At 52.4% G+C, this 14,276-nt stretch overlaps 2 protein-coding genes and 5 non-coding genes across 8 annotated transcripts; all 7 read right to left on the reverse strand.

Annotated features, from left to right (window-relative positions):
• Positions 1 to 813: 813 nt before the first annotated feature.
• On the reverse strand, positions 814 to 2,982 carry RPS11 (ribosomal protein S11). The gene is made up of 5 exons (XM_060651772.3): positions 2,854 to 2,982; positions 2,071 to 2,202; positions 1,818 to 1,893; positions 1,426 to 1,555; positions 814 to 989 (listed from the first exon to the last, which is right to left on the reverse strand). Exons 1-5 carry the CDS (start codon positions 2,866 to 2,868, stop codon positions 866 to 868), a joined length of 477 nt encoding a protein of 158 aa, XP_060507755.1. The 5' UTR covers positions 2,869 to 2,982; the 3' UTR covers positions 814 to 865.
• Positions 1,653 to 1,738, reverse strand: LOC132691424 (small nucleolar RNA SNORD35). Its single transcript, XR_009615771.1, has one exon. It is a non-coding gene; the product is annotated as a small nucleolar RNA SNORD35 (small nucleolar RNA).
• Positions 2,983 to 9,979: 6,997 nt separating the features above from the next.
• RPL13A (ribosomal protein L13a) lies at positions 9,980 to 13,790 on the reverse strand. Of its 2 annotated transcripts, none has more exons than XM_078439516.2 (8): positions 13,677 to 13,790; positions 11,973 to 12,045; positions 11,464 to 11,529; positions 11,181 to 11,282; positions 10,904 to 10,989; positions 10,667 to 10,726; positions 10,293 to 10,415; positions 9,980 to 10,095 (listed from the first exon to the last, which is right to left on the reverse strand). In XM_078439516.2, the coding sequence occupies exons 1-8, from the start codon at positions 13,689 to 13,691 to the stop codon at positions 10,009 to 10,011; spliced, it is 612 nt and encodes a 203-aa protein (XP_078295642.1). In that variant the 5' UTR covers positions 13,692 to 13,790; the 3' UTR covers positions 9,980 to 10,008. The 2 variants fall into 2 exon arrangements, with proteins under 2 accessions (XP_078295642.1, XP_078295643.1); XM_078439517.1 differs by lacking the exon at positions 13,677 to 13,790 and adding an exon at positions 12,629 to 12,735.
• LOC132691425 (small nucleolar RNA SNORD35) lies at positions 10,512 to 10,598 on the reverse strand. Its single transcript, XR_009615773.1, has one exon. It is a non-coding gene; the product is annotated as a small nucleolar RNA SNORD35 (small nucleolar RNA).
• On the reverse strand, positions 10,796 to 10,867 carry LOC132691422 (small nucleolar RNA SNORD34). The gene has a single exon (XR_009615769.1). It is a non-coding gene; the product is annotated as a small nucleolar RNA SNORD34 (small nucleolar RNA).
• On the reverse strand, positions 11,058 to 11,142 carry LOC132691421 (small nucleolar RNA Z195/SNORD33/SNORD32 family). Its single transcript, XR_009615768.2, has one exon. It is a non-coding gene; the product is annotated as a small nucleolar RNA Z195/SNORD33/SNORD32 family (small nucleolar RNA).
• LOC132674765 (small nucleolar RNA Z195/SNORD33/SNORD32 family) lies at positions 11,820 to 11,903 on the reverse strand. Its single transcript, XR_009608609.1, has one exon. It is a non-coding gene; the product is annotated as a small nucleolar RNA Z195/SNORD33/SNORD32 family (small nucleolar RNA).
• Positions 13,791 to 14,276: the final 486 nt, after the last annotated feature.

Genomic DNA, 14,276 nt, shown 5'->3' on the forward strand with positions numbered 1-14,276 from the left:
CAGGGGCTCCCTAAGCCATCTCTGAGCGGCCTGCAATTAGGGGCTGCAGAGGTGGGTTCCAGCCTGGCTCCAGCTTGGCCTCACTATACCACATGCCTTCAAAGCCAATTTCCTTGGATTTTCAGGCAAAGGAAGTCTCTAGAACCTTAGGCCTGGAGCTCGGCTACTCACTGAGGGGAGAAACTGCCCCCCTCAGATGAGTTTGCTCATCTGCAAAAGGGGCCTGGTGCTGGCCCAGGAGGGGGCAGTGGGGTGGTGGCGGGGGTGGGGGGGTGGGGGGTGGTGGTGGCTGCCAGGCTTCCCTGGGCCACTCCTTCACCCGGGAGACAAGAAATCCCAGGTTGAAGTCAAGACCCCTGCAGTTCAGAAAGAGGCAGCACAGAACTCTGCAAGCCCACCGACCTCCCCCCACCCCACCCAGACCCAAGGGTGGCTGCTTCTTCCTCCCCCCTCCCAAGGAGGCCAGAAAGGGCCCAGACCGGAGTTGAGAACCCAGGGGCCTACGCCCTCACTCACTTCCTCCCCAGAGACTGAGGGGTGAGGGGGGACACGCCCCGACCAGGTAGGAGACTTTACTTACTCCGACACCAAGAGGTGACATGGACCAAAAGGAGGCCCAGACAGGGAACAACATCTTAACACAGGTTCACATCTTCACCCAGAGAGACGAGAACAGACAGGAAGGGTTTGGCTCCCAGTCCCACCCATACATAAGAGGGTCCAGAGGATGAACGAGAACCCCGTGTTCGCATCAACCCCAATTCCCAGGGACAATCCCTCTGGTAAAGGCGCAGATACCCGGAGCCAGGCCCATGACTGGGAAAATAACTTTATTTTCTTCGGGGGTGTGGACAGACGTCTAGTCTCAGAACTTCTGGAATTGCTTTTTGGTGCCAGCGGCCTTTGTGACTTTGAGCACGTTGAAGCGCACAGTCTTGCTCAAGGGCCGGCACTCGCCCACTGTGACAATGTCGCCGATCTGGACATCCCTGTGGAGGTGGGCAGGGGCTGTGTCACACGCTGGGCTGCCCCACTCAGGCCATTAGAGGCCAAGGCCTGTCCGCGTGAGCTCCACCAAACCTCATCCCAGTTCCAGCTTCCAATCCCACCTGCCCCCAGTCACTGTTTACGGAACAGAGCGTGCAAGACACTGAACTCAAAGCCGTGCAGAGGACACTCCAGCCCTTCCAAGGGGCCTCTCAGGGCAGAAAATCGCCATCAACCCTCTCCACCTGACACACACAGGGGGTTCCTGAGGACATCTGCTGGCTTCCAGCGGTCTCCTCATACCGTCTCCTATAGTTTCCTGCCCACACGGCAGCCGGAGCGCCCTGTGAGCCCGGGCCAAGTCCCAGGGCCACTCAGACTCGGGTGCAGACCACCCCCGCCTCTCCACCTGGGAATCTGAGGGCCCGCCATGTTCACCTGAAGCAGGGGGACAGGTGCACGGACATGTTCTTGTGGCGTTTCTCAAAGCGGTTGTACTTTCGGATATAATGGAGGTAGTCCCGGCGGATGACAATGGTCCTCTGCATCTTCATCTTGGTCACCACACCTGGGGGGAGGGGACAGATGGTAGGTCAGCCCCCCTGGGAGGGAAGGGGAGCCTTGGGCCGCCCAGAACACGCTGAGAATTGGGATCCCAAACCCTGCTTCTGACATCAGCTGTGCCAAGTGGCTTTCTCAGCAGTGCCCGTGGTGGGCATCTGAAGACCATCGTGAGAAGACATCACCTGCCAGCGCCCCCCTCACCCAGGAATCCAAGCGTCCCCCAGATGTAGAAGTCCTCACCCAAGCCCCCAGAAGTCCTCACTCACCAGACAGAATCCGCCCTCGGATGGAGACGTTACCAGTAAAGGGGCATTTCTTGTCAATATAGGTGCCCTCAATGGCCTGAACAAGGGAGAGAAAGGAGTGAGCCTGGCACATGTAGTTCCTGAACAAAATAGGGGGTGTGGCCTTAGGTACACAAACTACAATTCCCAACGGCCCCGGGAACTGCCACTCCGTGTGTACCCACGTGGGAGGACACTGGGGTCTCCTTCCTTCTGAGTCTCTCCAACCCCCTACCTCCTTGGGCGTCTTGAAGCCCAAACCGATGTTTTTGTAGTACCGCGGGAGTTTCTCCTTGCCAGTTTCTCCAAGCAGGACCCTCTTCTTATTTTGAAAGATGGTTGGCTGCTTTTGGTAGGCACGCTCAGTCTACGTGGATGAGGAACAAGCTGGTAAGCTCTCGGAGCCAGCAACCTGGCCTGGAAAACCTCCCCAGAAACCCCCAAATCCCACCCTCTCCAGCCTTTACTCCCTAAACGTCAACCTCCAAAACCTGGATAATGACCATCTACAACAGTCACACCAAGAGTTGAGTTCAGACCCAACTCTGAACCGGAGTTACCTCCGTATTTATGCTCCAAAACACTTCCCATCACCCGAATTCATTCCTTAAAACTCAGACAGAAACGGTAATTCCTCTAACAACCTGTACACCTTTTGGCAAAGATTCTCCCAGACACAAGGGCGCCCACTCAGGATTCTCTCCTACGATATACACGACTTCAGAAATAAATACCAAAACGATGGGCTTCCTGGATTAACCCAATGGCCCAAGGCCTCCAGAAATACCTCTCATAAGGCTTGAGCCTCTCCTAAACCCCACGTGGGGGAGACCCTAGTATTTACGCGGTGCTAATTAGATTAATTCACAGACACGCGCCCTCTGCCCGAATTAACGTCTGGAAAATCGAGGCCGCCCTGCATTAACCCCCAAACAGGGGCGCGGGTCCTTCTCTCCAGGACGCGCCCCTGACGCCGGGACTGGACCCCGCCACCTCCGCGGCGGCCCGGAGCCCGCACCTGAATGTCCGCCATCTTCCCGGCCGCCTGGAAAAAGGAAAGCCGCGGCGGCGTCCGGGTTTCCTTATCGACCGCACAGGGGCTAGAGAGGAAGTGACGAAAGGGGGCGGGAGCACGGTTTGGGGCGGTGCCTCGGACGCGACGGTGATTGACAGGAGGCCCAAACACAGCCCGCGATTCGGCGACTGCAGGGACGCCCACAAGATGAAGGGCCGAGGGTCGGGAAGCGGCGGACACTGTCTCGCGAAAGTCAGGCCGCGATTGCGCTGGGCGCCCTAGTTCACGTTGGGAAGGCAAGGCCCGCCTTGAGCCTGCCTACATTATCGCGAGAGTTACAGGGAGGCGGTCAGCGTTCGGTGGGGCTAAAATCACGTGGGATTTGAGGACCGCGTGGCTTCGTTTCTGCAGAATTCAAACGCGATGCGGTGGCGGCCATCTTTTTGCGGGGCACGCGGCTGGAGGGTCTTAGGAGCTTGGGGAACGGCACCGCCGTCTTTGTGAGGGGCGGGCGTTAACCAAGAGTGGTTTTTTGTTTGTTCAAATTTAATGAACGTTGTTGTTTCATTCCCAGACAATGGTTTCGCGAATAAAAACCCTTCTGCTGATGTACCAGCACTGTCTGTAACAGCAATGTTCAGAACTTTCTGCAATGATGAAAAGGTTCTGTATCTGCACCGCTCAGCACCTGGCCCCTGACACTTGAAATGCGTATGAGACTGAGGACCTGAATTTTTAACTTTGTTTAATGTTATTAGGTTTAAATTTAAATAGCTACTTGGAGCTAAGCCTATGGCATTGGGCAGTGCAGGTCTATAATTGGATACTTGTTATTTATTATTTTTTTCGAGAGTTTATTTTTAAGTAATCTCTAAACCCGCCCAAGGTGGGGCTCAAATTAACAACCTTGAGATCAAGAGTTCCATGTTCTACTGAACCAGCCAGAATCCCCCTTATTTGTTATTTTATATACATTCTTAGAAAGCAAAGTCTTACGAAACAGGGTTTTTTTGTTTTTTGTTGTTGTTTTGTTTTTTTAGATTCAACTGACAAAGGATTGCTATCGGGAGAGTCCAAACCCTCCCTTGTCAATTTGTGTACTTATCCTGTAGCGTGGGGCACGGGTGCAGGACATTTGAAGGAGCTAATCCCTTGTGATCTGGCTCTTGTCTCCATTTTACGCTCTTAGAGCCGAATGCTCTTTTCCTCCTCTAATTTACATCTACATCTAATTTTTTAGAAGTTTATTTATCTTGAGAAAGAGAGCATACAAGCACTAGTGGGGGAGAAGCGGAGAAGGAATCCCAGGCAGGCTCTGAGCTGTCAGCGCAGAGTCCCATGAGGGGCTCCATCTCACAAACCTTGAGATGATGACCTGAGCCCAAATCAAGAATCAACCTACTGAGCCCCCCGGGCGCCCCTGAAGGCAGGAATCTTTATCTGCTTTGTTCTCCAGAGCATCTGGCAGCTGTCTTATACTGGGTGCCTAATTTATACTTGTGGACTAAATCACCAATGAATGAATGGAGGATTGGGGGATGTGTCAAAATGTCCACCATTACAGGCAGCCGTATAAATCACGCCATAGCGCCACCTTGGAATATTCTGCAAGCACTTAATAAACGTGAGGTAGATCAATCGATCCAGAGGTGAAAAGATTGCCAGCTATATTTTGTTTCTAAGTTTGCAATTAGTTCTGAATAGGTATTTCATGCGCATGGTACAACATTCAGAAAGAACAAAAAGCGAGAGGTGCCTGGGTGGCTCAGTTGGTTAAGCCTCTGACGCTTGATCTTGGCTCAGGTCACCATCTCCTCATTTGTGAGTTTGAGCCCATCGGGCTCTCTGTTGTCAGTGCAGTTCCTGCTTCTGACCCTGTCTCCCTCTGCCCCTCCCACACCCTCTCTCTGTCTCTTTAAAAAACAACAAAACCCACAAAACTGCAAAAATGAATGGCTCTCTCTCCTACTCTTCTCCCCAGACACCCACACCCAGTTTTCCTCTCTAGAAGCAACTGTTGTCATCCTGCTATCAGCTTGCAATGTGTCTTCCAGACTATTTTACCTTCAGGTGAATTTATACACGGACAACGCAAACTGCAGAGCAAAAGGCATAGTATGACCCACAAAGTCAATAACAAATATGTATTGACAATCTATGGGATGACTGCCTTTTTTACAGCTGGGTACTGTGATATAATTGTGGACTATATATATTTGTGGGTATCACAGACTGCCTTGTTCAGTAATGTAGCCAAGAGTTACATATGGTTATTTACATGTAATCTGAGTGACTGGGGAGGGGTGGGGGGTGGGGGGTGCAGCTCAGCGCGAGAGCCAGTGCTTCCAGGTCCTGGGTTCCTGGGTTCCTGGGTTCGAGCCCTGGCAAGTCCAACCACTGGCTCTTCATTCTTTTTTTAATTTTTTTTTTAATGTTTATTTATTTGAGAGAGAGAGTCAGAGTGTGAGCGGGGGAGGGGCAGAGAGAGAGGGAGACATAGAATCCAAATCGGGCTCCAGGCTCCAGAGTCAGAGGCTTAACCAACTGACTGGCTTTTCATTCTTTTTTTAATTTTTTATTATTTCTTTAATATTTACTTATTTTTGACAGAGAGAGACAGAACATGAGTGGGGGAGGGGCAGAGAGAGAGGGAGACACAGAATTTGAAACAGTCTCCAGGCTCTGAGCTGTCAGCACAGAGCCTGACACGGGGCTCAAACTCACAGACAGCGAATTTGTGACCTGAGCTGAAGTCGGACGCTCAGCCAACTGAGCCACCCAGGCGCCCTTGGCTCTTCATTCTTTAAGAGATACAGATTAGATTTAAATTGAATAGAATTTAAAACTCAGTTCCTCAGCCGCCCTATTCATATGTCAAGTATCCAGAAGACACATGTGGCTTGCATATTAGAGAAGATTCATAACACTTTTATGAACACAGAAAATTTTGTTGGACGGCCCTGCTGTAGAGAAATATATGTGTGTGTATATATATATATACATACGTGCACACATATGTGCATATATGTATAAGTATAAATAATAGTCTTATAGTCTTTAAGTTGTTTAATAACTTCAGAGACGTAAACGCTACAAACTTACAAAAACCAATTAAAAAACTTAATTACTTAAATTTCTTTTGCACTTAATAGCTTTGTGAGTTCTGAAACATTTTATTGTTGTGGTCATCCGTACACCCAAGGCGGGGCTCGAACTCACAATCCCAACATCAAGAGTTGCACGCTCCACTGACTGAGCCAGCCAAGCTGTCAGGGCAGAGCTGGATGCGGGGCTGGGGCCCACGAGCTGTGAGATCACGACCTGAGCCAAAGTTGGGCGCTTAACCAACTGAGCCACTCAGGTGCCACTGAGTGAAACTTTTTTTTTAAAGTGTATTTGTTTTGAGGGAGGCAGAGAGAGAGGGAGAGAGAACCAGTGGTGGAAGGGCAGAGAGAGAGGGGGACAGAGGATCTGAAGCAGGCTCCACACTGATAGCAGAGAGCCCGATGCGGGGCTCGAACTCATGAACTGTGAGATCATGACCTGAGCCAAAGTAGGACGCTCAACGGACTGAGCCACCCAGGAGCCCCCATGTGAAACATTTTTAAATGTAGTTGTTTCAAAATAAATAAATAAATAAAAAATAAATGTAGTTGTTTCAGTCCCTTTGACGGTAGCATTAGAAGGGAGGGACTTTTCATTTTTCCGTTTTAAAACCTTCTATATTCCACCCCACCCCCCTGCAACTGACCTCATAGTAGGTTTATTTTTTTACACTTGATCTTAGCCAAAAGGCCGAGAAGCGATTAGGTTTATTTTTTTAAAGAAAAAAGTAATTTCTGGAGTGTTTGAATAACTTGATAAGGATTTATTATATTTAGTTAAAAAAAAAAAAAAAAGCAGGCCTCAGAGTTGTTATCTGAAATGTGTGGTAAACTATGTACAAAAGTGACTTAGAAAAAAGCCTGGAAGGAAATGCACGATGCTGGCCCTGGTGGTTTGCATCTCCAGGTGGTGAGATTAAGTGTGATTTCCTCTGGTTTTTAAAATGCTCAGTATTTTGCAATTTGCTCAGAATAACTGGTGAGATTTTGATGATAAGGGAAAAGGGGAAAAAAATACTGCTTCACCGTGAAGGGGGTGGGGGCAGTTTGGAGATATTTAGCTGCACAGCTTTTAATGACCACAACCCACAGTAGGAAGTACATTCTGCACTGTGACCAAACACCTGTTTCTCTCTCCTCCTCTTCCCTTCCTTCCTCTTGCTTTCTTTTTTTCTGAGTTTATGTATTTAAGTAATCTCTCTACCCAACGTGGGGCTCAAACTCACAGCCCTGAGATCAAGAGCCGCATGCTCTTCGATTGAGCCAGCCAGGCCTCCCCTTCCTCATGCGTTCTAACTTGACTTTCTCTTTTCCTTCCTGCAACTCACTGATTTTTTTTCTGTTTCTATTTCTATATTCATTTTAAGTGTGGTTGGACCACTACACTTGATTTTCAGACCTGCAGTGTCAAAGAGCCTTGATGTCCAATAACCAACTTCAGCCAACCCTAGTTATTACCACTTGAGCGAATATTTCCTGCCCCTGCCCGGTTTCAGGCGTGCTTACCAATGTTTCACAGCGGAAATGCAAGGTCTTCTCCTTGACCTGGAGAAGATCACGTTCTCCAGGGTGCACCCCAATGCCTAGCAAAATAAGACCCTCCCTTGTACCCTGCACATGGCCCAGGATGGGAAAGGTTGCTATTACCTGGCGGAGATGGGCCAGGCGTGCCCACGCGCTGCTTGGGGGGAGCCTTGGTGGTGAGCGTTTGGGCGAGTTGCAAGATCGAGCTCTGAAAATGTTTCTGCTGCTGACCCGGGTGTTGGAGTCTCCGTAATTGCCCTCCAGGAAGGATTAGGGATGTCCAGAAAGTCTATTTTCAAATGGTAAATGATGTCCAGCAGCTTCTCATGTGTTCATTGACCATTTGTAGATCTTTTTGGGTGATATAGTTCTCCAAATTCTTGCTCAAATTTACTTGGTTGTTTCTTTTTTTTCCTTTCTTTATACACACACACACACACACACACACACACCTGGGATACAAGTTCTTCAAAAGAGATGATTTGCAAACATTTCCTCCCAGTCTGTGGCTTTTTTTTTTTTTTACAGATGAAAAAAAAAATTTTTTTTAACGTTTGTATTTATTTTTGAGAGAGAGAGCGTGAGTAGGGGAAGGGCAGAGAGAGAGGGAGGCACAGAATCCAAAGCAGGCTCCAGGCTCTGTCAGCACAGAGCCCTACGTGGGGCTCGCACTCACGAACCTCGAGATCATCTGCACCAAAGTCGGCTGCGTGACTGAGCCACCCAGGCGCCCCGACGTGGTTGGTTTTTCACGTGGCAAGTTGTACGTGTTTATAAAGCCGAGTGTATCTTTTTAAGGGATCCTGCTTTTGGTGGGACTATATTGTGCTGCTTTAACAGGCAGTTTTGTTAACAGCATTTGAACTCTTGTCGTTTTTGGTCGCTCCTGGAGGCACCTCCTGTGGCGAAGGGGAACCCCGGGAAAGCTAAAGGTACCACTGATTTGTTAAACGATTCTCAGGGAAAACCTAAGCCACCGAGTTTGGACATCTTGGGAAGATTAACCACGACAGGACACGGGAGTTATAACTTGCCCTGCGAATTACACAGTGAAATGTTTAACATATTCAAGTAGTTTTCTTTGCACCGTTAGGCATTTGAATACTGACCGAAATTAGAAAATTTCCAACTATTGGGCACCAGGGTGGCTCAGTTAAGCATCCAGGTCTTGGTCTTGGCCCAGGTCAGTATCTCTCAGTTCGCAGATTTGATCCCCTATGGAGCTCTCTGCTGACAGGGTACAGCCTGCTTGGGATGACGTCTCCCTCTCCGCCTTTCCCCCCACTTGGATCTCCCTCAAAAAAACATTAACGTTTTCAAGCCTTGCCCATTAATCCCTAAGGGCACATTAACAGGTGACAGTTAAGAACTGGGTAGCTGCTAAATGCTCCATGTCTATCCTTCCAGGTCTAAAAGGTCTAGCTTTTGTCTCACAAAGCATCATGGAGGGGCGCCTGGGTGGCTCAGCGATTATGCTTCCGACTTCGGCTCAGGTCATGATCCCGTGGCTTGTGGGTATGAGCCCAGCGTCAGGCTCTGTGCAGACAGCTCGGAGCCTGCTTCAGATGCGGTCTCCCTCTCTCTGCGCCTCCCCTGCTCATGCTCACTCCCAAAAATAAACATTAACAAAAAAAAGGCATCACGAAATTTAACATTCCTGTTTCCAGTGCATTACTACTTGCAGACCATTCCGTCCCTTTCTTTCCAAAAAAGCCCAGACCCCCTGGTGTGGCACAGACCAGAAGGGCCCATGGGACCGCGAGGACGGGACTGGGTCTGCCATGGTGGCAACTCCATACTTTACAGCTGACTCGACAGCTTCACCCACTAGGCAACCTCAGGCCGTGGCGGTTTTGAGAACTACGCGGGACCCTGGAGGAAATTCCTTGAAGGGCAGGTTACAGGGCAACCGTTGTGACGAGCGACTTTTCTTGCCCAGGGGGCCTCCCTCCACTGGGCCTGCCTCCGCAGCAGACACACACTGCCAAGACACCACATTTCTTTAAAAATAATTTATTGGTTTGGGATCACAAAGTACAGGGAAAGCCAGAGGGCAGTGCCTGTGACCCCCGGCTGTCCTTCCCTGTGTGCGCACCTGGAAATACCTCTGTGGACACCAGGCTTGGCCCTCAGCACCCTCACCCTAACAGCTGCAGCGTTAGCACCTGACCGCGTGGGAAGTTTGGACACACCCCGTGCACAACGCAGGGTCCCCCTCCGATCACTTTCCAGGTATCTTTTTTTGCGAATGGTGAAACTGCCCTAGTTGTCGCAACTGTCAACTTCTTAAAACTTCACGAATGAGGACGTCACGGGCAATCTATGCCTCAAAGCTCTTAGAGCCGTTCGAACATTTTAGGAGGCCTTCCTGAGCAGCAGTGACTAAAGCCCTGTGGTCCCAGTATTCTAAGGCCCAGGCTGCCTGTGGCACCTAAACAGGGGCCCCCGGAGTCCCCCACATCCTAGGGCGGCGATGGAGGAAGCGCAGGCCAGGCCAAGCATGAGGAGTAAACAGTCAATTTTATTGGGCTCAGACTAGGAGTCCGTGGGTCTTGAGGACCTCTGTGTATTTGTTGATTTTCCCCTCCACGTTCTTTTCGGCCTGTTTCCGTAGCCTCTGTGGGGTGAGGAGGACAGATGCCGGTCGGTGGCTGCCGCCTGGGACACTCCTCCCACGACCCCACCGGATCCCACTCCCCTCCCGGAGGTGGGCCTCAGAGAGGCCTCCGGGGCTGAGCCACCGCATCCAGACACGCCCTTGCCCCCAAAGGCCCTGCCCGAGCCTGGTGCCCTTAGCTTCCAGCCCATCCTCACCACGAGCTGCTTCTTCTTCCGGTAATGGATCTTGGCCTTCTCCTTCCGCTTCTCCTCCAGGGTGGCCGTTACTGCCTGGTACTTCCAGCCAACCTCGTGAGCCAGGCGCCCCAGGTAAGCAAACTGTGGGGGAAGGGGAGAAGTGAAGTGGAGCCAGGGTGGCTAGGGGACAGGTGAGAAGCTGTCACAGCAGACCCGGTAAGGGCTCCCCGCCCCCTCCTCCTGGCATCAGCTGAGCCATTGGCGTTGTCGGCACCGCCAGCAGTGGCATCCGCAGACCATCGTGAGAAAGAGACATCATCTGCCAGCCTCCGGGACCTCAAGTTCACCCCCCCCACCCCCGGCGAGACCACTCTGTGTAACCGACAGCTCACCTTCCGTGTAGGCTTCAGCCGCACAACTTTGAGGGCGGCGGGAACCACCATCCGCTTTTTCTGTTAGAGAAGGAGAGGGGCTTAAGAAACCTGGAGTGAGGGACAGACAGGGGACAAGGCTGGCTGGAAGAGCGTCTCAGTCAGTGCTGTTCTCACGAGGGTCAAACAATGTAGGTACAACTGTGCAACATCACGGACGCCGCGCACACGAATGCGGCACGGGAACGTCACGCTCACCTTGTCGTAGGGGGGTGGGATCCCATCAAACACCTTGAGGCGGTCCAGGGCGGCCTGGCCTCGCTTGGTCTTGTGGGGCAGCATGCCTGTGGGCAGAGGGGCGGCAGGCTCGCTCACCGGGGCTCACGAGGACCCCCGCCCCGCCGGCGCACAGGCGGCCTCAGATGGTAGTGCATGTGGAGTCATCTCACGGTTGGGGAACTCGAACACGAGTGGGAGAAGTCCTCATCACTGGCCACCCGGCCGTCCCCGCCTGCGGTCCTCGGGCCCAGCTCACCTCGCACCGTCCGCCAGAAGATGCGGCTGGGCGCGCGGAAGTGGTAGGGGCCTCGGGATGGGTTGGTGTTCATCCGCTTGCGGAGGAAGGCCAAGTACTTCACTGCGGGGAGAGAGCAGCGCGAAGGCTCAGCCCCAGACACACAAACATCCACACTCCCAGGGGCCTTTTAGGAACTCATATGGGCACTTCCCACCACCCGCGGGCTCACTTTTGGAGCCAAGGAAGCCTGAGGCCCTCCCAGGTCAATCCTCTCTAGCCCTCCTCCCACGTCCGAACTTACACTTGTTTCTGTAGAAATTGCCAGAAATGTTGATGCCCTCGCAGCGCACGACGACGACCTTCCGGCCTAGAGAAAAAGGAAAACGAGGTGACGGAGGAGAACAAAAGCTAGGTAGCCAGCCGAAGGCTTTACCTACAAACTGGCCACCACACACCTGCCCGGTTACGCCGAGGACCCGGAAACAGGGATCCTCCCCTGTGTGGAACTGACCGTAAGGCACAAGAAACCCAAGACCCTGGCAGGGGATCCCCTTGCCCCACCCAAGTCACAGAGCTAGACTTGTGCTTAAATTAACGGCCAAACGGGAAAAGAATGTTCATGTTGGAGCCCCCGACCCCGGGACAGGGAGGGGCTGGCAGGTCTCAGAGCGGTGCATGGGGTTGATCTCATGGTCGTGAGACTCAAACGAAAGATGGTGATTGTCGCTCATCACGGACCTCTGGTTGGGACTCGGCGGGGGGGGGGGTGGGGGGGGGGTGGGGGGGTGGGGGTGGGCAGAGCAGACTTACCCAGCAGCACCTGTTTGGCCACAATGGCCGCCAGGCGGCCCAGGAGATGGCCTCTGCCATCGAGCACCAGAACCTGGTGGAGATGGGGGGAGAGCTTAGACACACCCATGGCACTGACTACCCACCCCCCAAAGCAACCATTGCTTTCTACTTGATTCTTTCACCTTCTCCCCCAGAGCAATTCCTATCCATTAGCACGCCTGGAAACTAGGACCCAAGGCCCGTTTTACAGATGTGGCCAAGCAAGCAAATGGGGGACTCGAGACTTCAGTAAATGGAATAAAACAAAGACCTTGCCTCACATCTCACAGCTGCCTGAAGGGCAGGAATTTTTTAAGCCCAGATTACATTCAAGGCTGAGAGAACGTGCTGGGATTTGAACAAAGACTGGCAACACTCTGTCCACGGACCCAGTTAGAATTTATCATCGGTGACACCAGCTGCGGGAATGCTGACGGATTCACACTCTCCTGATCTCAAGGGCAAAACCGTTTTCAGCACACACTGAATAGTAAAGGAAACGGGCCCAGTGTGGGTGAGGCTCTGCGGCGTAGACAAAAGCCTGTGCTGGGTTTTACATGGACTAACTGTGTCCCTGGGCGAACTGCTCAACACCGAATCCTCAGCTTCACCACGAGCAAAGTCCCCACTCTTACCGAGTGCTTGTTATATACTTGTGATTGTTGGAAGGCAGAAGGGTACAGAATCTAAAGCCAGACTTCCTGACAATGTGACTTTGGCTAAAAATCTCCAGCCTCCTCACCTGGAAGATGAGGATAACAGTATCTGCCTCAGGAACGTTATGGGAAGGTCAGGGAATTACACAAAATATAACACAAGCCGTGCCAGGAACACGTGTTCAGAGAACTTCTCTACCACTTTCCCCAGGGCACACACTTGCTTTTTCCTTCCTCAACCACTCAGACTCCTTACATGAAATTCACATGGGGACCATTTCCCCCGAGCCATCCCCTCCTTTACAGAAAAGAAATGACAGGAGTGCGGGCACTCAGACCTAAGCTTCTGCTGTGTCCCTCGAGGTCCCCAACCTCCCCCCCCCCCACCTCCCGTTTAATAACAGTGTAGGTCCCGGGGTTGTGGACCCTTTTTATTACAGGTCCCTCCCTTTCAGATCTTTAAAATCAACCCCAACGAGCAAGAGAAAAAGAGGAATTCGTTCCTGCACGCCCTGTAGGCGAGAACGCTCTGGACCCACTGCCTAAATTTCCTACGAAAACGCTCAAAGCTGCAGAACACGGATTAGCAGTCCCACGAGGTTGAAGCAACGCGCGACTGGGGCATGTTGGTCAGTCCTCGGCGTCTCACCGCCGCGAGGCCGCCCAGGCGCTTTCTGCGTGCTTCCCCGCCGCTGGGGACACACGGGTCTCATTCGGCCAAGGGACAAAGGCAAACGAGACCTAATTTTAAACTAACTCTTCCCGTGCTGCGAGCCCCCATAATCACCCCTAAGGGAGGAACGATGCCGCATTTTAGCCAGTCACCGACCAAGAAAACCAAAAAAACCCCCCGTGTATCTTCTATTTCCCCCGTTGCAGACTCTTCTTAGACCAAAAGCTGCCCCGTTTCGCTCAATTACCTAGATTAGATCTCCCAATACACCTACGAGGGGAAAGAGGGTATAACTCGGCCCCGGCCTGGATTCCCCCCGGCCCCACGCCTCCCCGGCCCGCGCGGAGCCCGCACCTGAGCCTCCGCCATCTTCGGCAGCCGCCTAGGAAAGGAGGAAGGCTCTGCGCAGGGTTTCTTATCCCTTGAAACAGGGGCGGAGGAAGTGACGCCGCATGGGCTGTGCGGGCAGCTTTCCGTCTTCGCATTGGTTGAAGCGTCTAGCGCGTGCGCAGAGAGGCCCCGCTGGAAGGCGGGTCGTCTCCCGACTGTCCAATCCGGGTCCAATTCTTCTCGCCGGCGCTTAGATAGCCATTGCTGTGAGGGGCGAGAGATCACGTGGGGGTAGGACGGCTCAGCTGGGGCGGGGCTGGCCAGCCTCGGCCGCCATATTTTTGAGGGGCTGCTAATCTCCCTCTAGGGCGGGGGCTCGCCCGCTAAAGCGAGCGCAGGCTGCAGGGCACGTGGTGGCCCGCAGAGGGCAACGAGGCTTTCTGTTCAGGGCCCAGTCTAGACCGGGTAGGTCTGGGTCCGGTGCCTGGTGTGCCTCCTTATGACCTGGCCAAACCCCTGGCCTGTCTAGACCTCAACGTCCTCATCTGTAAAACAGGTGGAAGTCGTTTTCCCTATGCGATCTGAGAGTGTGTGAGGGAATGACTCCAGATGGCTTCTGCTGCG

Source organism: Panthera onca, chromosome E2, assembly GCF_046562875.1.
Source record: "Panthera onca isolate mPanOnc1 chromosome E2, mPanOnc1 haplotype 2, whole genome shotgun sequence".
NCBI classification, from domain to species: Eukaryota; Metazoa; Chordata; class Mammalia; order Carnivora; family Felidae; genus Panthera; species Panthera onca.

Coding starts and splice junctions, on each gene's coding strand:
- RPS11 (XM_060651772.3), bottom strand. Junction 1,556..1,817: donor CCGAGGGCGGATTCTGTCTG/GTGAGTGAGGAC, acceptor CCCTCCCCCCAG/GTGTGGTGACCAAGATGAAG. Junction 990..1,425: donor CACCTGTCCCCCTGCTTCAG/GTGAACATGGCG, acceptor CCACCTCCACAG/GGATGTCCAGATCGGCGACA.
- RPL13A (XM_078439516.2), bottom strand. Junction 11,530..11,972: donor GGCCAAACAGGTGCTGCTGG/GTAAGTCTGCTC, acceptor CTTTTTCTCTAG/GCCGGAAGGTCGTCGTCGTG. Junction 10,990..11,180: donor CTTCTGGCGGACGGTGCGAG/GTGAGCTGGGCC, acceptor CTCTGCCCACAG/GCATGCTGCCCCACAAGACC.